This window comes from Copadichromis virginalis, linkage group LG7, assembly GCF_057382275.1.
Source record: "Copadichromis virginalis isolate Kocher_CV1m ecotype Utaka linkage group LG7, C_Virginalis_male_GT1.1, whole genome shotgun sequence".
In the NCBI taxonomy this organism is placed as follows: Eukaryota; Metazoa; Chordata; class Actinopteri; order Cichliformes; family Cichlidae; genus Copadichromis; species Copadichromis virginalis.
This window is the reverse complement of record NC_140624.1, coordinates 50,880,274-50,905,991: the sequence shown is the minus strand read 5'-3', so window position 1 is coordinate 50,905,991 and position 25,718 is coordinate 50,880,274. Positions and strand designations below refer to the sequence as shown.

The 25,718-nt window shown below is 40.6% G+C and overlaps 2 protein-coding genes across 3 annotated transcripts in view; both read right to left on the bottom strand.

Annotated features, from left to right (window-relative positions):
• Positions 1-853: 853 nt before the first annotated feature.
• On the bottom strand, positions 854-7,742 carry kcmf1 (potassium channel modulatory factor 1). Of its 2 annotated transcripts, none has more exons than XM_085464011.1 (7): positions 7,534-7,742; positions 5,794-5,961; positions 5,448-5,587; positions 4,623-4,724; positions 4,307-4,490; positions 3,473-3,767; positions 854-2,532 (listed from the first exon to the last, which is right to left on the bottom strand). In XM_085464011.1, exons 1-7 carry the CDS (start codon positions 7,547-7,549, stop codon positions 2,268-2,270), a joined length of 1,170 nt encoding a protein of 389 aa, XP_085320137.1. In that variant the 5' UTR covers positions 7,550-7,742; the 3' UTR covers positions 854-2,267. The 2 variants fall into 2 exon arrangements, with proteins under 2 accessions (XP_085320137.1, XP_085320136.1); XM_085464010.1 differs by lacking the exon at positions 7,534-7,742 and adding an exon at positions 6,094-6,260.
• A 1,807-nt stretch (positions 7,743-9,549) lies between these two features.
• The window catches only part of itga1 (integrin, alpha 1), a 62,953-nt gene continuing 46,784 nt past the window's right edge, over positions 9,550-25,718 (bottom strand). The window contains exons 9-30 of the mRNA XM_085464009.1: positions 25,523-25,697; positions 24,712-24,785; positions 23,255-23,402; positions 21,597-21,742; positions 20,432-20,572; positions 20,087-20,338; positions 19,755-19,885; positions 18,888-19,063; positions 18,637-18,788; positions 16,575-16,682; positions 15,487-15,566; positions 15,004-15,127; positions 14,837-14,917; positions 14,658-14,734; positions 14,393-14,491; positions 13,318-13,420; positions 13,077-13,190; positions 12,896-12,997; positions 12,711-12,818; positions 12,431-12,529; positions 12,200-12,313; positions 9,550-11,571 (exon numbers count right to left, since the gene is read on the bottom strand). Coding sequence (XP_085320135.1) covers positions 11,515-11,571; positions 12,200-12,313; positions 12,431-12,529; positions 12,711-12,818; positions 12,896-12,997; positions 13,077-13,190; positions 13,318-13,420; positions 14,393-14,491; positions 14,658-14,734; positions 14,837-14,917; positions 15,004-15,127; positions 15,487-15,566; positions 16,575-16,682; positions 18,637-18,788; positions 18,888-19,063; positions 19,755-19,885; positions 20,087-20,338; positions 20,432-20,572; positions 21,597-21,742; positions 23,255-23,402; positions 24,712-24,785; positions 25,523-25,697 — 2,661 coding nt within the window. The 3' untranslated portion in view covers positions 9,550-11,514. The remainder of the gene's footprint in view (positions 11,572-12,199; positions 12,314-12,430; positions 12,530-12,710; positions 12,819-12,895; positions 12,998-13,076; positions 13,191-13,317; positions 13,421-14,392; positions 14,492-14,657; positions 14,735-14,836; positions 14,918-15,003; positions 15,128-15,486; positions 15,567-16,574; positions 16,683-18,636; positions 18,789-18,887; positions 19,064-19,754; positions 19,886-20,086; positions 20,339-20,431; positions 20,573-21,596; positions 21,743-23,254; positions 23,403-24,711; positions 24,786-25,522; positions 25,698-25,718) is intronic.

Genomic DNA, 25,718 nt, shown 5'->3' with positions numbered 1-25,718 from the left:
TCAAAGAGATTCATCATGTCCTTCAAGGCACCTCCCCAGTCAGTCACTACTTAATATTCCAGGTATCTTCCCTAATCGCTGACCCATCAGGATAAACCTAACGCTGCCTCCTGAAGTGTAATATTTAACCTGTCGCTTTCGGTGGCGTGACACTCTAAAAAGAAGCAGCAGTGCAACATGTGTGGTGAAAAGTATCCCATGGGCACCATTTGTTTCTAACAATAACTGCTGAGGAGTGACGAGGACAGCTGGCCTTGGAGGGCCTCACACACACATGCACAAGAACAGCACTGATTTTTTTTATAATGTCATGTGGTTGTGTTAGAAGCCTACCTTGGCACACTGTGGATGTGGTCCACACCTTTAGATCCCTACATCCATCAAATCCAACGACACCCTCTTCAAGGAAGAGTATATATAAAATTCCTCAGTCACCTGATTAACTGAATTAAGCGAAGTGCTAATCAGCTGATTAAAGCTTAATAACTTTTTATAGCTTAATGAATTATGGACAAACTCTGCTTTAGCTTTCATACCACATTTTTGTATTGTATATCAATGGTAGCCCCTTTTTTAGAAACCTTACACTATCAATACAGATAATTTTAGTCAAATAGAACTTGTCCTAATCAAAAACTATTAATTTCATTACAACTGCGTTATACACGTTGTGCACTTACAGTTGGCAGATACATCCAGACTAATGTTAAGGTTAAATCAGTGGTTATTTAGGATTTATTAAAGCTCAATCAGACAGGTATCTCATTAGTAAAAAGTGACTGGAGAGCTGCTAACGTTCCCATCCCGGGACTTTAGGTTTTTTCTGAAATAATAAGACAAGCTGCAAAAGGCATAGTGTCTCTTGCTTTCATTAAAAGCTGTGCGCAGTTATTTATTGTATTCTAAATTTACATCTTTAAAAAAAAAAATCTGCCCATGTCTTAGAACCGTTATGAAAGTTAACCAACAAAATTTAATATACATCTCATTGCATTTTTACATAGAGGATGAAAGTAAAGGCATGAAGGTGGCATGATCCACACCAAGGCTCCAAAGAGTCAGGAAACAAACATGAATAAATAGAAGGTGCTAGTTTAGAGAGAAAGGGTGTTAAATTAAAACAAAAACCAAACAAAGAAAAACCTCCTGCGTGAAAAGTCTCCAGGTCCTGATATTGAGCATCAAAAGCATGTGGAACGGTGTGAAGCCTGTACAGGAATGACGGAGGAAGTCGGGACTTTGCACTCATCAATAAATTCAGAAGTATACTGTGACTTTAGTTTATAGCTGAACAATACCAGCTAGAAAAAACAAAATCAGAGAGGAGCTTCTTTCTCCCGTCTCTAGTTTCCCTCTGATACACTAAAAAAGGCGAGAGCGGGGTTGAGAAACACACTGCAGCAGAATCGAATCGTTTCTCCTTTTTAAATACTTCAAAGAAAACCTGACGAAATACACTTTCAGATTTCACCGTCTTTGTCAAACTTCTACACTTTCAATACTTAACCACGTCTGAAATAACCAGGGATGCACCGACGTATCTGCACTACAGTCTATCTCTAAATAAGACGGCAGTGACCTTTGTTCGCCTGTCATGTGACATTATGCATTTCAAACTGGAGAGTTCCTCAATTTATGTAGCACGAAAGCAAAAACAAACTAAACAAAACAATCAGTGCATCCCTAGAAATGATCATTTAACAATTGTGAGCTTTGGGATTTTAAAAAGGTTTTAATGACAGGGTCATTAAGTCATGCACGCTGCAAATAACTGCATGCGGTAGTTAATGGTAACCCATCCAAGCACTTTATTTATTAATAGTCATAAACACACACAGCAGCTTCATCAGAGGAGCCTGTGCCCTCTTCACTTTTTGAATGTGGAGTATTTATACGGAGAGCCGTTTTCATGTCACAGGAAGCAAAGGTCTGCCACAGCTGCCTGTAACATTTACCTGATAAAAGAAAAGTAATGTGGATTGATTATCGACTTCATATATATTTTATATAGATTTATATAGTTCTCTTCTCTCGCTCACACATTTATCCCACTTGCTCTCATTTATTTTTGTTTACAATATAACAAATGTGGTGACAGGCCTGAAATTACAATCACCAAAAACAAACTCAGAAAATCGGAGGGGAGGGAGAGGGGGTGAGGCTGGGGGTGGGGTAGGCTGGGGTATGGGGGACTGCTGCTGCTGCTGTTTGCTGCCCATCACTGACAGTTGCAGCACGGAGGACACAGTCTGCTTGATGCTCGGACATCAAAGAGGCGGCGGCGGAGGCTCCTTCCCCGTAGAGCTGCTCTCTTTAAGCTGGAGGTTCTCCAACGCCACATCTAAAGGCATGATATCCACGCAGCCCATCGCTCCGAAGTCGCCGAAGTCTCGGCGGTCGTCCTCATCTGAAGAGGAGCTCTCTTCGTGCATCAGCGTGGACAAAAGCAGCTCCTGGACAAACAGGCTGCGGTCGGCTCGCTCGCCTTCTAGGAACTGCCGCTCCGCTTCTGACATCTTGGGTTCATTCAACCTACAGAACGGTTATATTCATTAACACTCACACAGGTAAGAAACATATTACAGTACAAAGAAGTACTTTAACTAAAAGCAGTAAGAAGGACTCTGCTGAGGTTACAGTCTGCACGTTTAAGCTCGGTAACAATTTTTGTTTCTTAATGCCTAAAAAGTTCATGAAATGGAATGATCAACAATCTACTGAAGTATTATTTCCGATACGGTCTTCTGCACCAAGTCACAGAACTATTTTCTACTAGAATTTATTTTGCTTTGTTTATCACAAGACAGAAAAGCACAGGGGGATTGGTTACTTCTCTAATCCTGTGACTCTTCTCCATAGTTTTCTGACAAATATATCAAACTGGGCAATAAAGCTGAATACAAAGCTGTACATTCATAAATGCATATAGAGCCAACTCAATGGGCAATGAGCAAAATCCACATGTAAATTTAGTCTATAAGTGTTTAAACATAAATAACATGTGAGGCGTGAGGACTTTTGGACTGACTGTCGACGTTTCCTCAGAGTATCAAATCTGAGAAACACACTGTGACATGAAAGCAGCTCGTCTAGACAGAGACTGTTCCTTTCCATCCAGCCCCTGATGGTGCTGATGGTGCTGCACTCAATTTGTGTCAAGAGCTTTGCTGACCTGCTTTTCTGGAAATAGGCCAAAAAAAGTATCCAGCTGTAACCTTTTATAGTTACATCGTAAATAATTCAGTTACATATTTTTCCTCAGTCACTGCACCTTACTAAACTATAAAATGAATGGTTTTAATATAAATAGTTACTTCCCAACATCAGTTATCACCAAACTTAGTATTTACTATCAAAACACTTTATTATAGCAGTTGTGTGTTGTTGCTGGATATCTGTGTTCTGACAGTCTGTTAGCAGAAACACATGGATTTATAGGCAAACTCTAAAGTCCACCTCCTGCTCCACTCACCGTGCTAATAGGAACTGGGAGCTGTGGGACGAGGACGCCGGATTGCTTTCACCCACGGTGGTGGTGTTGGCAGTTGCTGTGCTGGGCTGGGGGACGGCGGCGCCGGTGTTGCCCGGGTTGTTGCCGCGTCGCGTCGCGTGTCGGCTCGTCTCAACTTGCTGTCGTGCCGCCTGAGCTTGCTGCCGCTCCAACTGCAGCTGCATCTGGAGCTGCTGGAGCTGAGAGGCTGAAGGTCCCGACGAGTTTATTTGCCCTCCTGCAGCACGCCGCACACCTGACAGCTGAGACAACAACTCTGCAGGAGACGTGCGCACACAAACACAAAAAGAAGAAGAAAAAAAAAAATGACTATTTGTTTCTAAATTAAACAGACTTCTAAAAAAAACAGCGTAAAAACACGAAGAAAGATTCGGACACGTGCATTTTTTTGCAAGCAACACAGTATGATGATTAAAAACAAAATATGGTACTTCAAAATGTGACTGCCTAAACTGTTTCTTGACAACCATCTATAAATGAGGCACACCCTTTACTTTTGCTTCTTCTCGCTAATGTCTGACTTTAATTTTTTATTTTTTTTAATAAATACTGTAATCTTGATGCTATAATGATCGTAGCACATATTTCTGCATGTACTCTTCTCCTCTTTAACATCTGGGCCAACCTGACTGAAACTTTGCATTATCTTCACCGTGTGTGTGATGTTACATTCTCTGTTTGCGCATCTTTCACACGTCACATTCAATGACTGGTCACTTTTACACAACGATTGCTGCATTTTTGGGGAACATTTCTGCATTTTGCAAACATTGTGGGTAAACTCCTGATGCTCACCTGCGATGGGGTCCATTGCCTCTCTGTTACTGGGGGTGTAAGTGGAGCTCTGTGATGAGGAGGATGAAAGTCCCCCTGTGGAGCCGCTAGTAAAGTGCATATTTGTCCGTCGTGCTCTGGGGCCGCCCAGTCCTCGCCCGGGGTGGAACATCCTGCGTACATGCCGCACACTGCTGGACTCATCGTAAAGGAGGACTGTTAAGGTTAAATTCGGTCACAATGTGCACACACACAGAAGAATCTTGCTATTTAAAACAATTCATGTAGAAAAAAAGGCTTATTTTGACACTATTGTGTGGTTAAATGAAAAGGATATTAAATCTCTTGGTGCTCTGTGTTCGAGAGTGAGGTGAGCTGTGAAGTCATCTGTGACATGGTTGGGATCCCCTCCGGGCAAGGCAGCGCATATTGGACAGATCTGAAAAAGAAAGATTGAGCTCATCATACAAACTGGCATGTCTGCATGGAGCAACTCTTCTACCTCACAAAAGGTTTAGGGTACTTACACACACACACACACACACACATATATATGTGTGTGTGTAAAAGCTTTAACTGTTAGGCTAAAGAATATACTTTATTAAACTGCTATTGCCATTAACCTTTTTTGACCAGTCAGGGCCAATGAGTAGAAAATTGTGGTCAATCACTTGGTATGAATCTAAAAAAAATAAAAACCTTATTGCTACAGAAAATGAATCTGTACAGGATAAATTAAACAATCAAAAAGTGGAAAATGCTGACTTCATTTTAATTTCCATTTCATCTGGCAGTAAGAGTCATGAAGAACACAAATACTAAGTTAAATAATAAGTTAGCTCTGGTCACACGCTTCAATGGCATCTTTTCACCCCCGCTCTCAAGTAGCTGTTGGTCAGACAACCTACTAGGCAGCCAGGTGTCAGCAGTATGAGCAGCCTGAGCCTTTGTCTTGCTTTGCTCAGCAGTGGAGAATGCTCATAAAATGCCACTGAATAGCTGAAGTGTAGTAACTGAGAATTACAATGATGACTAAATTCAGAGCATGCCAGTGGATAGCAGAGGTAAACTAGGATGCTTAGAGAAATGAGGACATTTCTAAGCTTATAATAGTACACAAAAGTGTACTGAGCAGTTCCGTTTGTGCAGTGAGTGTACTCACCACCTCCGTGGAAGTCTCTGAATGCTCTGAGGTGACATGCTCCTGTAAGGATGTCTCTGTGAAGCCCATCTTGCCACAGTAAGGACATGTGAACGACTGTGGCTGCTCTACTGAAAAAGTGTCTCCTCCATAGTACAAATCTGCAAGAAGATGATCAAACACAACAGCTCGTATTGATGTTCATCACTATTTTGATGATTACTTTCAATAATCAACAATATTTATTGCTGAAAATGTGCTGAATGGCTTGTAATCACACTTTGGAGTCCTTAGCAGTATCACCATCCCGTACAACAGGCATGGCGATCATGCATATAATCAGAAACCCACAGAGTAAGGTCTTTACCATAGTCTACCCTGGTTAATATACACTGCATGGGGTGCTCTGTGGTGTGCCTTGTTGTCGTGGCTCCGCTCTCGTAGCACGACGCGCACAGGTCGTAGTCGTAGCAAATTAAACACTTGAACCGTCTTCCTCTAAAGTTGCCCTTTAAACACGCATCGCAGCTCACACCTGCAAAACAGAAACGGAGAATAGGAAATAAAACACGTGGGCCTGACAATACTTTCACAAATTCCTTATAAAGGCGTCTCAGAGGCTGACTGTGAGAAGGCGATCCCATATCTGCAGGCCAGTCTCACTTACACAAGCATGCGTTTTGGAGTGGCACCAACCAACAAGTGCCAGCAATGAAGAACGCTGACATTCCAGCAGACTTCACAACCAACTCAGATTTATCTGAAAGCAGCTTTCATTGCTCACTTTTAACACAGTTCACTCTTTTTCAGGCAGCAGGCTGCTCCTTGTTTTTATCCCCCCCCAAGATCGACAACACCTAAATTGGTTGGGGGGGGGGGGCTGGGCATAGGCAGAAAGGGGGAATAAAAAGCTGTTTTCAATGAGACATCATGCTGACATTTCCTGACATTACAGAGTGCCTTATTTGGCAAGTGTTAGTAAATATGTAAACAAGTATTAAGGGAGTTTTCTCTGACTCATCTCACATCTAACAACAGAAACCTGAAGGAACAATATGCACAAAAGATATCTGTTATTAAACAGATGCTGACATAAAGAAACCAATCAAACTGCAACAGGCCGCGTTGGGAGTTACTTTGAGGCTTGGTTAGACAGAAGCAAGCTCAACAGGATAAGTAACTGAGTATCTTGCTTAAAATGAATTTTAACCATCTGCACAATCCTAGTCTCAGCTGAAAAACTAACTGGTCCAGCAGAGGACCACGAAGCAGATTATTAGATACCTCTGTTGTACCTTGAACATATAACCTCAGATAATTCACCCTCGGTCCAAGAATGGTTAACAAAGCTACTGCGATCATGTCTGCATTATAGTGCTTCTTTTAAAACTTCTGAGGCAATTTGACGGGACAACACCTGGCAGGTCTTGAAATGTTTGAATGAAATTAGCCAAAGCTGAAGTTTTCGGTTACACTGATCGTAACTTAAACCCTGCTTACGAGCAGGCTGCTAGTTAGCCAACTTAGTTACTGGTTATACAGTCAGAGGCCTTAGACTTTCAGTCTTCTTGATGACAGTGCATTCGCTAACAGCGGTGTGTGACCAGACGGGACAGTATGGCGCTAATTGAATAGCTCCAAGCTCTCAATGAATAAATACTCTGAATATGAGCAAAATGTTGTGACAGCAATATCGGGATGTAAGACGCTGAGTAACTTATCAGTGCCGGTATAAGTAACGAAAAAGTCACAGGTAAACCAACGACTCCTTGAATTAGCATACATTAGCTTGCTCGCTAGCCCGGCTAATGTAAGGTAACGCAGTACCTAGCAACGGCTAACTGCTGCTCTGCTGCCGTATTTTTGCGAACAGGTCGAGTGAAGTAAAAACGCTCCAGCCTCGATTTAGAAAACACGAGACAGGTGTGTACAGCAGAACTGCTGACAGTAAACACACACGACAAGGGACAAGCCTAGTAACACACGGCGAAAAGCGCAACAACCCTCTCAGACATGAGCAAGCAGTTAGCAAAGCTAGCCCCAGAAGCTAGCTGCTCAGGTAATGTAGCCTTCAACCGGGGCGCCGTGGACCTGTTTATCAACTCACCCTCATGTCGGGACATCCTACAAACAGCGACACAGCCCCCTCCTCGGGCTCCCCAACACGTCTAATGGGGAACGATGCAGTTTTTGAGTCAATAAACTGAAAAATCCTTCAGCCTGGTCTGTTTTTTCAGGCAAGATGGATCCCCCAGCAGCTTACAGTTTGTACTGCTTCCCCTCCCAGTGTCACTTATGGGTGAGTGCTGTGAATGAACACTAGGCGGCGCTGTCTGCTATAAAATCACTCGACCCGGACTGTGCTGCTGTGATGCACCAATTCTTTAACCACATTTTGCCTGAAACATAGCATAAGTTATATGTTTAAACAAAAGAGTTTCTCTCAGCATAAAAAACAAATACATTTTTAAGGGCCTGTGTCCCAGATAAATCCTTTTGTTTGTGACACATGACTGAGGTTATTAGCACATTAGATTGCTTGCATTGCATTTTATTTGACCATTACTTTTAGATGAACTGCTTCAGTGCATATTTTGTCATTATAAAAGAAAACAACAATATATAGCTACACTACAGGACAAAAGTTTTCAGAACATCCCAATTTATTTCCCAGTTATTTATTGCAATTCAAGCTGTTAAAGTCCAATGAATAGCTTAAATGGTACAAAGGTAAGTGGTGAACAAAACGCTAAGGTTACCCAAAAGTGAAAAATAATGTACATTTCAGAATCATAAAAAAGGCCCTTTTCAGGGAACACAAAATGGGTAAACAATTTAAAGCTGCTCTGCAGCAATGGAGGTTCAAAAACTGATGCTACTAATTCCTACAGATGTTCCAACTTTTCTGAATTACTTACAACTCCCTTTGACTGCATAAAATCAGTGTTGAAACACACTGTGGTACCATACCCTCGTGAGCATCAGTTGAACAGTATTGTACTGCAGAAAGTAGTGTGTTGCTACAAAAAGGGCTAGAAAAAGGCAATTAACAATGGAAGAGAGACTGACCATCATAACACTTCAAAATGTAGGTCTTTCCTACAGAGAACTTGCAAAAAAGTGTCAGTGAGCACAGTTTCCTTTACCATCAAAAGGCACTCAGAAACTATAGGGCAAACTGTCACGGGAAGCGGTCTGGCAGACCCAAAGCCACAACTGAATCAGAGGATGAGTTTCTGAGAGTTAACAGCTTGTGTGATACTGCCTATCATCACAGGACAACAGCTTCAAGCACAGCTTAATAGTGGTGATAGTAAGCAAGCCTGCGTTTCACCTGTGAAGACAAGACTTCAAGCTGCAGGTTTGACAGGACGAGTTGCAGCACGAAAGCCACTGCTAACACGTCAGAATAACACAAAGAGGGTTGGGCCATGAAACACCGCCGTTGGACTACTGAAGACTGGAAGAAGGTATCATGTTCATCACGTTCATCCAGTCACATGGTACGAACTGAAATTAACCCACAGGTTATGTATTTATGCATGAAGACATGCTTGAGACCACCTGAAGTTTGAGGTTGGCATGGTTGATAGTGTTGGTCTAAGTATTTTAGAAACTGATGATGTGAAAGTTTACTGGGATTTTTCTGCAAACACCTCTAAGGTTTACACAGAATCATCATAAAAAGAGAAGATAACCATTGAGTGGCAGTTCTCTGGATGATGAATGTATAACCAGACTGCTTTGAGATGATGGATCCATCTGGCCTTGTGTCAAAGGTTCTGGTTGCTGGTGGTAAAATGGTGTGGAGGATAATTTCTTGGCACACTTTGGGACCTTCAGTACCAACGAATCATCATTTATACACCACAGCTACCTGAGTATTGTTGCTACCCATCTTCTGATGGCTGCTTCCAACAGGATAACACCATCTGGCAAATCTCAAATCATTCTTGAACATGATAGCGAGTTCACAGTGCTCAAATCGCATCCATAATCTCCAGATCTCAATCAGTAGAGCACCTTTGGGATGTGGTTAATGACAGATTGGGAGCAGTGTATTAAACAGATCACAGTTCTGATGCGTGCTTTGTCTGAACAAAATGCAAGAGAAATGGTGATGTTCTTTATAAAAATTATTTATTTTTTTGTACATCAGATTCAGTTCATATATCTGTGCTAATGAGGACACATACACTCTGACAAACCAGTGCATTACAGTGAAGATTTCACAGCAGTGTAGAAGGCTGGGCTGGAGCTCACTTTGCTTGCTACAGTTCCTCGGAGTTGTGATCTGTAAGTAAGCTCTGACTGAACAAAGAGAGGTGAACTCCACCCTCGTGCGTGAACCCAACGTGGCCACACAATCCAAAAATTGCCTAACAGCTACACATTCTCTATATACAATTTATTACATGTGCTTTAATGTCACCAGTGGAGTGAGAGCTGAGGAGTATTAAGAAACAGAAGAGCTGCCTCTTATTGTTGCTTATTTCCCTCAGCATTAAGACATAGTTATGAGGGGAAAACGCTACAAAAAGAGGCTAGAATATGTTTCTCCTCAATTCAGATTATAATCTCTTCTAAAATATCGGGCAGCTGTGCAAACTTTGGAAACAAAAAGGTACAAATAAGGTACTTTAAAGCAAGAGAAAGCCTAGAGTGTGCTATGCTTTGTGCACACTACAGCCACCAGAGAATCCCTTTACAACACAGAGGAAACTAGTGAACAGTTGGACATATATTTCTAAACTGGATGATTATTAAGTTCCTATTTTGCAAGTTAAAAGGAAATCAAAGTATCTGCTGTGATATCTCAGCCTCGGCATTCAGAACACAGTCATTCAACAGGTTCGAAATATCATTTTCAATCAAATGAAACCAAAATAGTGGATACAAACCCTCGTCTTTATATATATATATATTTCACTACGGAGTAATTATACTTTCAATACTTTTAATCAAAAAATACCATTATTTACATATCTGCATACATCTTAGCACTGAAAATGTGACAAAAGCCATATCATTTTCTCGAGTGTAAATTGTGTATATTTATGTCATTATTCATGATATTTGTAGCACCTGAGCAAAATCATTTCTCTGACCACCGATCTGAAAACCCCCCAAAAAACAAACAAACATTAAATTAAATCCAAACACGATCCTGTACATGTTAAGCTTTACATTTGTGACCAGATATATTTACAGTACAATCAAAGATTTGGATTTTGAGGACGCGGCAGTCTGTATCTCCATGGTAACCGAGGTGATGACAGATTAATTACAGACTGCAACTTTTCTTAAGTAAAAAAATAACAATTGCATTCAGGTTTTGGTCTTTAACAAACATTTTGACATTAAAAATGTGCCATTTTATACTGTTTAAATTCAGCAAGAACAACAACTACTTAATACCTAATACAGTGTTTCAAAAACCTAATCAAGCAAAAGAGTTTCACACAAAGGTGTAAGCTATCAGACAGACTGGTCCAACACACGGAAAGTTCACATATTGTCTCAGAAGCGTGCATAAAAGTAGCAACTTTGGATCCTCATTGTGAAAAAACCTGAGTACTTTTTTTGCCTCTAAAGCTGGAGTGCAGCTGCAGGAGCTCTGAAGCCTTTGGATTTCTGCTGTATGTCACAGAGTTAGTTGGTTAGATGGTGCTTTTTTGGCCAACTTGGTGCCTTGCAAGTGATGGTCTCCTCCATCCCGCCTCTGGCTCCTCTTCTTGAACTGCTTGATGGGACTTGATGCGTACTGTTACTGTTTGTTGGTCATGTTGAACAAATAGCATGTGCAAATACTTCTGTATAGTCAGTGTGTCTGTCTCCGCGTGTGAGCCAGTTTCATTTCGGCTCCAGTGTTATAATCTAGCGCTTGGAAAATCAAAGAGTTTAGAAGTATTTGCAAGCTTTACCTGATAAATGCCAGTGCAGGAATCAGTGAAGATAATGCTGTTTGTGTTGTTTTGTTTTCCAGGCAGTCAATCTGTCACAGCACTAATATCAGTGGGTCTTATGGCGTTTCCTATGTCTGTCTGTTAGTTTGTAGGTCCTGATGGTGGGTGGCTGTTTGGATACGTCACTCTGCCTCTTCCTCCTTTGGATAGTCCCTGGATTTTCTCTTGAAAAAGCCAAACTGGAAGAGCAGAAAAGTGAGTCACAAAACCACTTAAAACAGAAAAGGATACTTTGACATTTTTGGACATATGCTTATTAGCTTTCTTGCTGAGAGTTTCTGTCATCATCTGTCTTAAAATCAGGATTAAAGCATAAACTTTACATAAACCATCTTGTGGTTACCACGATTTTCCCTGCTAGCGCTATGGCCGTACATGTTTTGGCTTTTTGGAGCCAGAAGTGATGATCTTGAGACAAAAGTTTTATCAGCTAACAATATAAAGCCCAAACACACATAGCCATTTGAAACACTTAAGTTTTTTAGGCATCCATCCATTCTCTTTCACTTATCCAATTCAGGGTCCAGGGGGGTTGACAGGAGCCTATCCCAGGGTGAGAGTCGGGGTACATCCGATGGTACAGGGCTAACAGAGACAACCATTCACACACCTATAGGCAATTTATAATCCTCAATTAACCTAATCCTGCTAATTGCATGTTTTCGGACTTTGCAGGTACTCTGGAGAGAAGCCACCACTGTGACGTAGCAAGCTAACCACTATTCCACCACAATTCTTTTGAGTGTGCTCTGCAGTGACAAGATGTCACACGGTCACAATGATTTGAAATAGTTTGCAGAATATTACCTTCCACAGAATGAAGATAACGAGTGCTAAGATGAGCAGTCCTATCAGGATACTGATGATAATGATCCAGAACGGGATTCCTCTGACAGTATCTTTGGAAACCTGGATACTGACCTGTTTAGAGGAAAAATACAGTACATACTCTAAATATGCACATATATGTAAACATACATAAGCATTTAATGATAATGAGATGTCACATGCTTACTATACCAGAACCTTCTGACTTACACTTCTGGTCATGTCGTTGCTGTTCACTTCAAACACGTCCTCCTGCTTCCTGATGTCCAAAGTCCCGTTCACCACCAAGTATAGACCGGAAAACTCGCTCTGTAAAGATAGATATTTAAGTATTTTATTTCCTTTCTGTCCATCAATCAGACAGCTGTCAGCCTGCTTTTTTTCCAATACTATATTGTATTTAATATTTATCGCAACCCATGAGAAAGAGCTGGTCAGAGAGAGCCAGACAAGCCAAAAGCACCCAGCGACGTCGCATCTCAAAACGTACCTCGATAAACGTAGGTTTCCACAATCTGAACGCCACGTTGAGCTGAGCGATCTTTTGGCCTTCAGAAATCGAGCAGTTAAACGATTCAAACTTTGTGTGGCTGTCTTGCTGCAGAGGAAATTAAACACGTAAGACGGGTGCAGGAAGAGTTCAGGGATCTGTAGAACACGAATGTCATCACTCACCAGCAGGTAGTTACTGAGCGTCTCTTTTTCCACTTTCACCTCTTTAACCTCTGAGGAGTTAATTTTAAAAGGATCGATCTGTCCTTTTGTGTCACACATCATCTGCAGAGTAGGGGGAAAACGACACGGACGTTGGTCTGTTTCTTCGCATACGCTTGCATATCCATGGAAGCACACTTACATTTGAGTAGGTGACGTGCGTCAGGTACAGTAACGTGTTCTTCCTCGGAGACTCAAAAGGATATTTCACTTCAAGGCCAAGGGTTGGAGTCACCCCGTCATGTAACTTTTCCACCTGAGGACATGTGAGACACAGAAAAGGAGTGGAATTCATATTACCGACACCCTGCGCCACATGTGAGCTAGAAGTTCTGTGCTTGTATTATAAATCATCCAAAATGATCACTGCGTGCAGATGTTACCGTGTAGGTGATGTTGACCTCTTCTCCAATCATACTGAAGTCACTGAATTTCGAGGGGTACTTATCCTCTTGTGTTATTTCAATGTGGTTGTTCAAAGGCGACCTGAAAGGGACATCCTTTTTACATCCTTCACTTCTCAATCAGAGCTTCAGACGCAAAATGATGTGTCTAATAAAGTTATAGGAAATAGAACCAAAAGTCTAAAAAAAGTACACTCTTGAGGTCTTCCTAATTCCTTACAGTCCAACTTCACTAATGCTGAATAAGCCATCAGTCTATGTGCATTAACTTTACCTGCATTAACATATTTAGGCCACTTGCTGGCAGCACAAGATGCAAACAAAGGCAAATATCACCTTCCAAACATTTTGAAAGGATGTCAATACAACATTCATTCTTCTTTTAACCCCATTTTACAGCCTGAAAAAGGTCAAGGGTCAAACTATGTGTGAGAAACCCTAAATAACCTTAAAGTAAAAGCAATTAATGAATTCCACTGACTTTATTAATCAATAAATGTTTTGTTTTTTTGTTTATTCTTCTTATTACTTAGTAAATAAAAGCTGCTATATTAGACCACGATTCTGCCACACCTGTCCTACATTACCAGCAGTGGTAATTACCAAAATCATGTTTCTATAGTGGTTAATCCAGCAGTATCGATCAGCTTTTAAATCTAAATGACATTTTTAATACTAAAATATAATAATTGTTGTCGTTCATGAATTGAAAATGAGTTTGAGTGGTTGAATGTTATGTGTTTATACATTTCCATATACAATCACATCATTCACAATCCACAGACTACAAATCCAGATGACGGTGCCGTTATCGTTACGTGCATGTTGGCGTGCATCGTAAGCTCCTGGCTTGGTTAACAAGGAGGGAAACACAGCACAATGACTGACTCGGTTGTGGTACTAACACCTTTTTATTCCAATATAAAAGGAAAGGCTAATGTTATTATTATCATCATCAATAATATTGGAAACTTTTACTTGTCTGGCTAAAAAAAAGAAAAGAAAAGTGAATAATGTAGCTTTAATGCAAAGGTGTCGATTCACAGCTACTCACTTTACATCTACTTTGAACGTGAGTCCAAGTTCATACTTGACAGGGATGGAGATAGTCGCTCTGTTGTCGTGCATGGTAGAGAAATCTTCTTCATTGTCACTACAAAAATACAATTTACATGCATACGTAAAATTAACAGAACATCCATCCACCATTTTGGACAATTAATCACAGAAATAAGCAGAAACAAATCTTTTTCATCCTTTTTTCCAGAATTATTATTATTATCCTGATGATGTGCAGAAAGATGGAGGGATCCTCTCACCTTGTAGCTGTCACGGTGAACTCAATTTCCTTCTGAAAATATTTGAGATTCACCTCAAATTTCACTGTTATTGTTTCCTGTGGATTTGACATCAAACCATAGGTTTAGTGAGCAGAGGTAAAGAAATATTGTACAGGTAAGATGTTTTACGGATCCTGCACAAGGCAGATGAAACTAACCTCTTCGTTGTTTCCCAAGAAGGGGTACCCCACCTCAATGCTCACTTCGGTGTCATTTACAGTGGTCGTCTTTGTATCTGGCTGAAGAGTTGTAGTCACAGAATTACACGCATTGCTTCAGTCCGTAAAGTCAAGTAGCGCAGAGAGAGGAGGGAAAGGGTTCTTACCTCTACGTTCACAAAGTTGATGTTTTGTGTAAAGTTGATTTTCACGTTGGTGTTATAAGCTTTGTCTTTGAGGTTTTTAACGGTGATATTCAAATAAATGATTTCCTTTTCTTTGATCAATTTACTGGAGAAGTACATAAAAAATAAAAAGTCAGAACGGTTGGATGCGATGCACACACATCAACACAAGGGTGCAGTCATACTCTGGATACTCTGGACTTGGCTGAATGACTCCAAAACTACGACTTACAACACATCAAGTAACAACTCTGATATGAGAAAGAAATAGTACAGAATAACATTCAAGAAAAATATATATGTGTATAAATATACACAAACCCATTTCTGAAAAAGCTGCAATTCATTTAAATTCCTGTATTTAACTGAAACCGGTGCAAACACGGAAACAAATGCTCAAACTAAGATCTGTCATGCTCGTTTTTGGTTTTATAACAACGATATAATAATAATAATTCCACTAACCTTTGCTCATCACATTTAGCCTTCAGGGAGAGGTCAGGAATGCACGTCTGAGTTTTGTTTCCACAGTCCATTAAAGTAATCTACAAGACATTTTTAAGAAAATAACAAATTAAATATTTCCAAAAGCTGCATTTTTACTTGGCCTTGCAGAATGATGCTTGTACGAGTTCAAGATCTGTACATACAAGATGACTGCGTGACTTCACAACTACTTTGCAAGCCAATCGTGGTAAAGACTCAAACTCTCATAGCCTCATATTGAAGTATGAATATACTCAGTCCAGTAGATAACTTGTGAAATTAGCAATAAGAATGAAAATAAGCTGCATGTTTGTTTGCACCCCTGAGAAGACGTGTTCCTTTAGATGACCTTCATTTCCTTTGCCTTTCCCCCCTGAGAGTGTTTCAGGCTCACAGTCGCATTTGTTCCCATTCCTAATAGTCTCCCACTGGACTGATAAGATCAACAGTATCTTCTCTCCCAAAAAGGATGGGATTGGAATATCATTTGCAGTGCAATGTCAAAAGAAAAACACTTCCGTTTGATAACTTCCTCTTCTCTGGGTGTTTGTCCCCTTCTCTTCCTGTCAATAACAATAACAGGAGAGGTCCCCGTGACGCAGCATGAGGGGAGACGGGATCTGCAACATATGTGGTTGTGCGTTTACGTGTGAGCAAAGATAACAATGCGACTAATGCGTACGGGCTTTAAATGCATTTTCTAGTGCATGCTGAAGCTGAATCCTCCTGTGATGTTTCCCAGCTTTGTCGGGAAACATCACGCACTCCAACCAATAATCTGGGAACCCTCTTGTTAGAGGAAATATGCATGTGGGGGTGTGGGAAGATGGTCCTGGCTGCTGGTGCTGAAGCACTAATGGGGGCTGAAACTGAAGGATGGTAGTCAGCTGTTGCAGAAGCTAATGCACTGTATCAGCAGCCAGAAAAGAAAACCCGTGTCCTCGCTACGGGATTATAAAGACAGACCGGGGTCAAATTCTTCCTGTCTGCAACTTTAAATGTTCTGCTTAGTGTAACTAGTCGATTATTTTACTAAAAGAAACCATAAGTGATATAAGTGGTCTTACATTGGCATTGATGGATTTGGGAAGACTTTCATCCAGCACAGGACCTTCTTCATCAGCTTTTCCGAACTCCACAGACACAGTCAGAGGTCCTCGGAAGTCTAGCCGTTCCTGGGATAGCGGACGATGAGGCAAAGCAGGGAGGAAAATAAAAGGCAGAGGGAGAAAAAAAGTGAAGAACAATGGAGGACTTTAAGGTCAAAATTCACTGGCTGCTTTCTGACGCTGAAGCTTTGCTGCATCAACTGCAAACTGATTCTTTCAAAACAAATGTGGTAAAATGGTGAGTTGAACACTGAGCTGTGTAATGATATGAGGAATGCTTTCTTGGCACAGTTCACTCCCTTCAAGTCAATCACAGCTTAGATTGCACAGCATATCTGAGTACTGCACCTGACCTTTGTCACCCCCTTTTAGACACTATTTAAGGTCATCTAGTGGCTACTTCCATAATGCCCCTGTTTTGATTCTCTGGAAGAATTGAAGGCGTTTTCAGAGCAAATGAAGTCTCCAGTGTTGCTGTGCAGTCCTTGATAAAGTGTTTGCCGAGTCTATTTGCAACACTTTGCTGGAAAACCATTCAGCATTTCACTTTAAGCCAGGGGTGGGCAACTCCAGGCCTCCAGGGCCAGTGTCCTGCAGGTTTTAGATTTCACCCTGGGTCAACACACCTGAATCACAGGATATGTTGAGGAGGTCATTTAGCCATTTAAATCAGCTGTGTTGGATCAAAGACACATCTAAAACCTGAAGGACACCAGCCCTCGAGGCCTGGAGTCACTCACCCCTGCTTTAAGCTAAAAGAAATGTCAAACGGATGGTAGAGCAAAGGTCAGAGGTATTTGGATTGGTCCTCTGGGGATTATAAGAGTCAGCGTAAACTTTTGCTCCTGTCCATTTAGGAGATGTTGAGGCAGTGTTTTCACTGGTTAAAAGAAAGCATCATCATGGTGGTAGCAAAGTCCTTCATCAAAGCCGCCAAAAAAGCAACACTCGCTAGCGCCACGGACGTCAGGACAGACACAGGTTTGTGACAGTCTCTGCTACTGAGAAAAAAAGCAATTTACCAAAGTAACTGAGATTTATTTGTGTTTGTGCGATTGTGCAAAGCCTTCATATGATGGACACACGCAGATCCAGTTTGAAAGAGGTGTGTCACATTGAGGCGCTGCCTATGATGAAGTCCTTCTTGAGACCGTTCCAAATGCTGATTAAAACTCAAAGGACGCTGATGAAGAGCTTTTAACATGAAAGTGCCGCATTTACAATCAGCAACACTGAACTGCACAGACTGTGCCTGTTGCTTAAACAATTAGAAACCACACTGTTTATATTTTTCAGAATTTCAGTCACTGATATTAACTTTATTTGTATTTTAACTGATGCTTTAGCAGAGACAAATATAGACGCGACGCTTCTTCCGTGCTTGTTAAATTCTCGACCTCTGCCTGAGGACAAGTGGGAAGTCTCTGGTCTGACTTGCACACTTGAACAGAGCAGGTATTCATACTCAACATACATAATAACAACAGCTGTTTCCAACGATTAGCTCCTCTTTCCTTCACTAAAGGGTTAGCCAGTCAGAGAAATCCATGGCTGGCATGAATGCCAGGAAGCAGAAGCTGCCCAAGAAGACGCTTGGTTTTAAAGTAGGTGGTACAGCAAAGGTTTAAAAGCTTTTAGCAGTTACAGGTAAAAGTAGTCAATGGATCACTACCTAATTCACCTTCTAATTCACTCTAATCACTGTTTCATCCTCACTCCTTTCTCTAAGTGTCTCCAGATAATTTATCGGCCAGTGCGGCATAAGGTTTAAACGGAGCATGCTTTGATCAGGACGGGGTCTGTTTCATGTTAGGTCTTCCTGCTCTGCATAGGACAGCTTTACCCTCCCTCCTCTCTGGCTAACAGCCCTAAAACACCATTAACATTTCCAGGAAGCCCTGAATATAACTTTCACTAATGAGCAGCGCAGCAACAAAAGGAATCCACTTGAATGTTGTGTTTAGTAAATGCAGACTGAAAATAAAGTCAGACTTTGTACAGGTAAGAAAACACAACTTGCCGACATCATGAAGGTTTTCTCCATGCATTCTTTCGTTCCGTCCATGATGGTGAACTTCTGTGTAGTCCTGCGGTCATTTTTTAAATCTTTGCTAATAAATGAGGCCCTGGATGTGGCACGCAGACTGTCCAGTGTTATAGTATAGGTCATATCTACAAGACACAAGAAGTTTGTTTTTTTTAATGTGGTTATAAAGAAGAAAAATAAGGGAGAAAAATTGCAGAATCAAGTTGGTTTGTTACATGACTCACTTGCAGTTGTTTTTACAGTCGGCTGGTTGGATTTGACTCTGTAGGTAAAGCACAAGTTGGTCTTCGCACAAATAGATTTCCTATTGCCGTGTTCACACTGGTGCTCAATCTGCTGGAGGTTGACTTTAGAGGGGTTGAAAGTCATGCTGGCATGCAGCTCTGCAACATCTCTGGACCTGGTAACACAAATGAAATGCATTAACTACTAGAATACAAAGCACGCAGGAATAGTGCGTGTGCAGTTCAAGCACTGCACATCCTGCACACAGTACTGCAACGAACCACAAAGTAGTACGTTATAGCAGCACGTTAAATAGATGATGTCACTGATGCAGTCAGAGTAGAATAAATAAGTTTTCACAAAGGAAGGAACTAATGCATCTTGAGAATAAAACTTGGCTTCAGTTCTCAGCATCCAAATGTTAAGCTTTCTAAAACAGAGCCAGCAGTCCTGGAGGAAGAGCCTGCCTGCTGCCAAATCCTTTTTAAACTCTAAGTCACTTGGGAAATGGAGTTTTCACACAGCCTAGTCGAAGCTCTGTCAGTAGAAGCTGTGGGAGAAAGTCTGCCTTGGAGGTTAAATCATGCTGTTGGCTTCAAAACTTTGTGGGCTGAGGATGTATGCTGCTCTCCAACTGTGAAGTATGTTGCGGGGGCTTTTAAAAGAGAAATCACGAGGAGGTTGATGGTCACCAGCCTACAACCCCAGTGGGACATGCACAGCTGTCTAAACCCTGATTAATGCAATGGAAAGTGGACATGTATGCTGTCTCTGGGCTGCAGCGCTGCTGCTGCTGTTAACGATTGAAGTGGAATGTGTGGTTTTTGCAGTGAATGTTTTGTATGTGAGGATGGGCCACGACTCACCAGAACAGCGAGGCCCCTCCCAGACCTCCTATAGTGATATCAGTGATTCCATCTCCATTTAGATCCATGACTCCATGTATGGACTGACCAAAGAATTTCACCTTTTCGCCATCGCCACCTGCAGGAATATGCTGAGGACACAGCAACAAACAAAGCAGGGGATATTGAGGCAAAACTGCAGTTAATTTAAATCCATTGTGGTTATAATAGTGATGCTAACTTGGGTAAACAGTATTTGCACAGAGCGGAAGCATCTGTAGCCTTATCTAAAGTATACTGTAATGAAAACAACAACAACAGATCTTTCAGTATTATAAATTCCATCTTCTCACCTGTACAAATTTCTTTTTGAGTGATTTCTGGTCTCCGTGATAGATGTAGACAGCCCCTCTGTGGTCATTTTCAAAAGGCGCACCAATCGCCACATCATTATACCCATCAAGGTTAAGATCTGTCACTGCTGCAATGGCTGTACCAAACCGGGCGCCGCACGGCTCATTTTTATTGGTGCAGCCGGCTGATTGGAGCGTACAGCAGGACTGATTAATAGGCTTTAAAGTATACTCATGCTTAAATTTGTTATTCTGTAACGGAGGAAAAACAAAAAAAGCTCTTTTATTTTGTGACTTTTAGCAGACGTCTGGCAAAAGTTATCCGACTGAACTAATTTTCTGTACCTTGAGCCTGTAGACGTAGACTCGTCCCTGCTCATCTTTTTCTGGGCCCATGTACATTGGAGCTCCAACCAACAGCAGGTCAGTCAAGGAATCCTTATCCACGTCAACAGTCTGAAGGACGCTGCCAAAGTAGGAACCAATCTGCGCAAAGCCCCAAATCATCTTTCAGTGTTTACTCCACTGAATTCATTCAACTTGCACATTATATGCAGTAAGCAGTGAACCCAGAGAGCCCACATTAAGCCACAGACTAATATAATATAAACTAATATAGCTGAATGCTCACAAAGAATTTGGTGCATCTTGTCCTGAATATATAAGACATAAATATGCACACATTTACAGGCATAGTCATCAATATTTATATTATTGTGCTTTTATGTATTTATTTACTATTTATTGATATATTGTAAGCTATCTAAGGAGCTGGGAAAGAAAAGCGTTTGGACTTCTTTAAGTTGCTTGAAGACGTTTCACCTCTCATCCGAGAAGCTTCTTCAGTTCAAAACTGAAGAAGCTTCTCGTATGAGAGGTTGTTATATTACTGTTTAGTGTGTCTATATTAAATATGTTGCACATCACTTGTTTTGGGGGTTTTTTTTGCATTATTTTATTTGTGTTTGAATCAGGCTGATGACTTGTCATACAGGCACATTTTGTAGCCATATTTTAAAAACTGCTCCTTTATAGCGCACTATGGACTAAACATAGTGTTGCTTGTGTTATTGGGCACTTCCTTTTGCCAGGAACGAATGGCCTGGAGCCACTTACTGACCATCTGCCCAACCAGTCCTTGGAGTTCTCTCATTGGCCAATATCCATGTGGATGTGTTGCTGGATTTTCTAAAAAAAACCCTTTTCAGACTTTTTCCTCTACTGCGAGCTCAGCAGATGTAAATGAAGCTATTGTTTCTATAAATAATGGCTTATGTGAATGATGTGTTTTTACAGTGGCTCTGATATGTAAAACACAACAGCGGACAAGGTGTGTTTTCTATTAATTACTGTGTTTTGCATCTTTCCCTTTCTTTTATTATTTTCCTTAAAGACACATGTGTAATTAGCTTAAGATAGAAACTGCGAGTTACCATCTTTAAGCTTCTCACATCTCCAGTGCAAAAGCGCCCTGAGGAACTGAGGCTAGCCAAGCCTGCCAAAGACTCACCTGTTCTCCTTTCAGTATCTGCGAGATGACGATTCTGTTGTTTTCATCGAGTCGGTAGATAACAACGCGGCCGGTGTGGTTGTACCGCGGTGCACCTGTGATGTACAGCTCTCCCTCAGACGTGGATGCTGACTGCACATCATACCCTGCGGAGAGTGCATTTACAAGCACGTTTTTTCAATCCAAACAGTACGAACCTTCAGGAGTGTCACAAAAGTATCTGCGATTTACGATTTCTCTAGAAAAAAAATGCACCCTCGCTCTGTTTATGGGATATTTTTAATGCCTCCTCTGGCAGCTGTTTACTTCTGCGTGTGAGAAGGAAACTGTAAAACACTGGAAAGGAACACACACCCACTTAGAAAAGCGCACCGCAGCTCTGCGTGCTGTAGCCTGAGCATTCGGAACGAGCATGTGCCAACAGCTGAGTTTATAGTGTGCGAGCTACCAGCGCTCCATCTAATGACATGTTGATTAAATAACTTGATACTAAGATACCACGGCTGCTTTACGAGCCATAAAAGGCATCAGCATGGAGCGACGAGCCTGTGTATTATTATTTATGTGACACAGAGAACAGAATCTGCTTTCGAAGTCAGACAAATGACGTACCTATTTTCCCCCTCACAGCAGAAACTTCCATATTTATTCTGCAACTTAATTTTACATCAGAAACACTTAGATCAGATCTAGGTTGGTGGAACAAAAAAAGGTGTGTATTCCATGTATTTTAATTCAACGTGCTAATTTTTTTTAGCTTTAACTTGCTTAAGATTGATATACTTTAAGAAATTATTAACATATATAATCTAAATAAATAAATAAAGCGTACAGTCAAAGAAGAGGAGAAAACAGGAAGACTGTTAATCAGGAAGTTATAAACATGAAGCAAAAATATTTTTGTAAACTGAAATACATGAAACCAAAGTTTATTCATCAAATTAATTAATTGCTAAAGTCATTTTTTAAATTTTATTTATTTATCATGACTTCATGTAATTCTTCAGACTCCCCAAATGCAATAAACAGAAGTATACACATACACGTCTAGTCCTGATTCTCCATATTAAGGGAAAACAGAGAATGTAAGCCTTTTTACTTTTAGGCTGCTTTAAATGAGATTATATCCAACAAACACAGCTAGTACTTAAAGTGGCCTGTGGAGCTTTATAGCAAAGTAGGCCTGGATATTTAGATGGTAATAAAAGCATCATAAAAAGCAGCAGCAGTAGCATTAAAACTATTCATAAATTTGGTTCCATAATTGACATAAATACATATGAGAAGCCAAAGGTACATATTATAAATAGCCTCCTGAGTAGATTTACATTTTTTTGCACTGTATTAGTAATGTTGTTAGAATATTTTATTCCTAACAAACTCTGACCCCTTCATTTTTAAGGCTAAATATGTATAATATGCAAACATGTTAAACACGTTTCACCAAAAAACATTTAAACAAAGTCTCTTTTATAGTAAAGGCTGCTATTTTGCATCTAACAGCACTAACGGGTAATGTAAGTACACAAGAGCAAGTGTTGTGCAGAGGAACTCACTTAAAGGTCAGTTATTATATTTTTTTTTAATCCATGAAGACTTTAAATTTATATATCAGTGACATTTAAAGGAACTATAAATTTTATTAAGTTTCCACTCACCGAGGTACGCGGCCAGCCTTTCATTCCTAGCCTCTTTCAGTGGGTCAAAGAAAGCATCTTTCCCTGGAACCACGTCTCCTCCAGGAGTGTACATTACCACTGTCCCGTTCCATTCATAAGCTCCCACTGCTCCCAGTAACACACCTTCCTAAGGGAGACAACAGACAAATATGTGGTGGAAAAAATAACCCAATCCTTTATTTAAGCAAAACAGTGGCTCCATAGTGTAGTGGTTTACACATCTACACTAACAAGCAAAATATCCCTATAGAAATTTTACTTTGAGGTAGACTCTGCATTTCATATACACTACTTAGCCCCTCAAATGTAGTGGTGGTAAGCAGCAGCAGAGTGCAAGCATCACAAAGTTATATTTAAGTTCTGCACTTGTGTGAATGCTCTTCATCAGAGACCTTCAGGATCCCAAACAATCAAAGTTGCACCGCTGATGGGTGCTTTTCACAACTTTCTGTTATTATAGTTTTTTGGAATCTGTTTGGTAGCAATATTATGCAAAAGTAATAATAAAAAAAAATGAAAAAATAAAATAAAAAATGATACTATGGCACAAATCCAGATTACTTTATTTTTAAATGTAAGAAAGAGCACTGACTTTGGCATACGACTGTGGCCTTTAAGTGCACATTAAGTGCAACTTAAAAGTACAGCTATTGATCCCATAATAAAATAACAAGCATATACGGTATATTATTTCAAGTGAATATATCTATCGCTCTTTTTTGTCCAGAGGCAGCACAGTTAAGTAATAGGAATGGGAGGGGTTGCAACAGGACATGACATCTTTCATTAGCCACAACAAAGGGCGTCGAGTGGCTCTTTCCCACTAATGACTGCTAAAGTGTGGCGTCACATGTTTAGGATTCAGTACTATGACTCAGCTTAGGAGCCAATTCAGAGTAAGAGAGAGTCAGAGGAGATAAGAGCAGGAGGAGGAACATAAAAAAGGGGCGTTTTTTTTATTACATGCAGGAAATAGATACTGAATTTATCCAATCAGCCTTCTGACTCAACATCCCTTACAGACTTTTCTGCTGTGTACAGCTTTCATTTGCTTTCCGACTCACATACAGTCAGACACGATATTGCCAGGATATCACAGTGAGCAATTCTCAAGTTTCCCAAAATTAACCCACAGAGCTGAATCACCAAACAGCTGTAGATGGACCAGAGATAACAATGCGGTATTGTGTCGGGATGAGTTCAGCAGTTAACTTCCTTGCTGATGAATCCATGTCCGTGCAAACAGTTCACTTTGATTCCACAGATAGAGCAACTTATCACTGCTGTGATCTCAAAATATGATTCATCCTTCAGCCATTTGGTGCGGTCTGGGTGCAATAAGTGATTTAGCAGGACCCAACTATTCCTCTGTAAACAATCTATTTGGTAGCAGTTTGGTGTATTAATCACACGTAAACAGTTGGACTGAAACTTACGTTTGAGGTGTGAGCACTAAACCCAGTTTGGGACATCTCCATCTGAATGGGGGAAGTGGAATTTCCACTTGTAGCTGAAGAAAGGGAAATTTCAGTTTAGCTACATGTACATAAACCACAGATAATCACATGTTGTCAAATCTGTTTTTACTTCGAAACATATAAAGAATATGGGTCTGAAACTTAAATATGGGTATCGTTTGAAATTTAGGGAAATATTTGTCTGTGACAGAACTGAAGTAATATCTTATGTTAGCTTAACATGAAGAGGAAGATAATCAAAACGATGGGCATTAATACCGTTTCCATGTGTGCCATTTAATTATTTCTAAAATGAATGTGACCAGTGAGGGGTGGGTCTGACTGTGAAATGCTAACGACTCATCAATCAGAAGTTGATAGCCAGTAAACATACCTTTTTCAACACACCCTGAAATGATGAACTGAGCCCACAAAGTCATTTATAGATGTCTGTGTCAACACGTGTTTGCTCATAGGGGGTTCATATGATTGTTGGAGTTTCCTCTATTATCGTGGGTATTCACAATATAAAACACTCACTTTTGTTGTGAATTGGCGCTATATAAATAAAGCTGATTGAATTGATCATTTGCCTTAAATGTCTTAATTGTTAAATGTGTTCAGCATGTAGTTTTTATTCATACCTATTGGATCTATTTAGGGGGGCAAGGCTAGCTCCTTCCTGCTTTTGTCGGTCTTTGTCGAACTATTTCAACATCCATTTCTTTGACAAAAGTGAAACTGCTAATGTGGCTTCAAGAGCATGCATATTTTGTGTCTATGCGTTTACCTTCCAAGGCCAAAATCCTGCTTCCCAGTGTATCCACAATGTTCACTAAAGCAGCCTCATCAGACACATTGAAGAAGTGGTCTTGGATAGGTTCACTGGAGATATTCTGGATCTCTTTGATAAACTTTTGCACCTCTGATAGAGATTTGTTCTGGCGACCGTAGTCCCCCAAAACCTGTAAACGAGAAAGTACTTA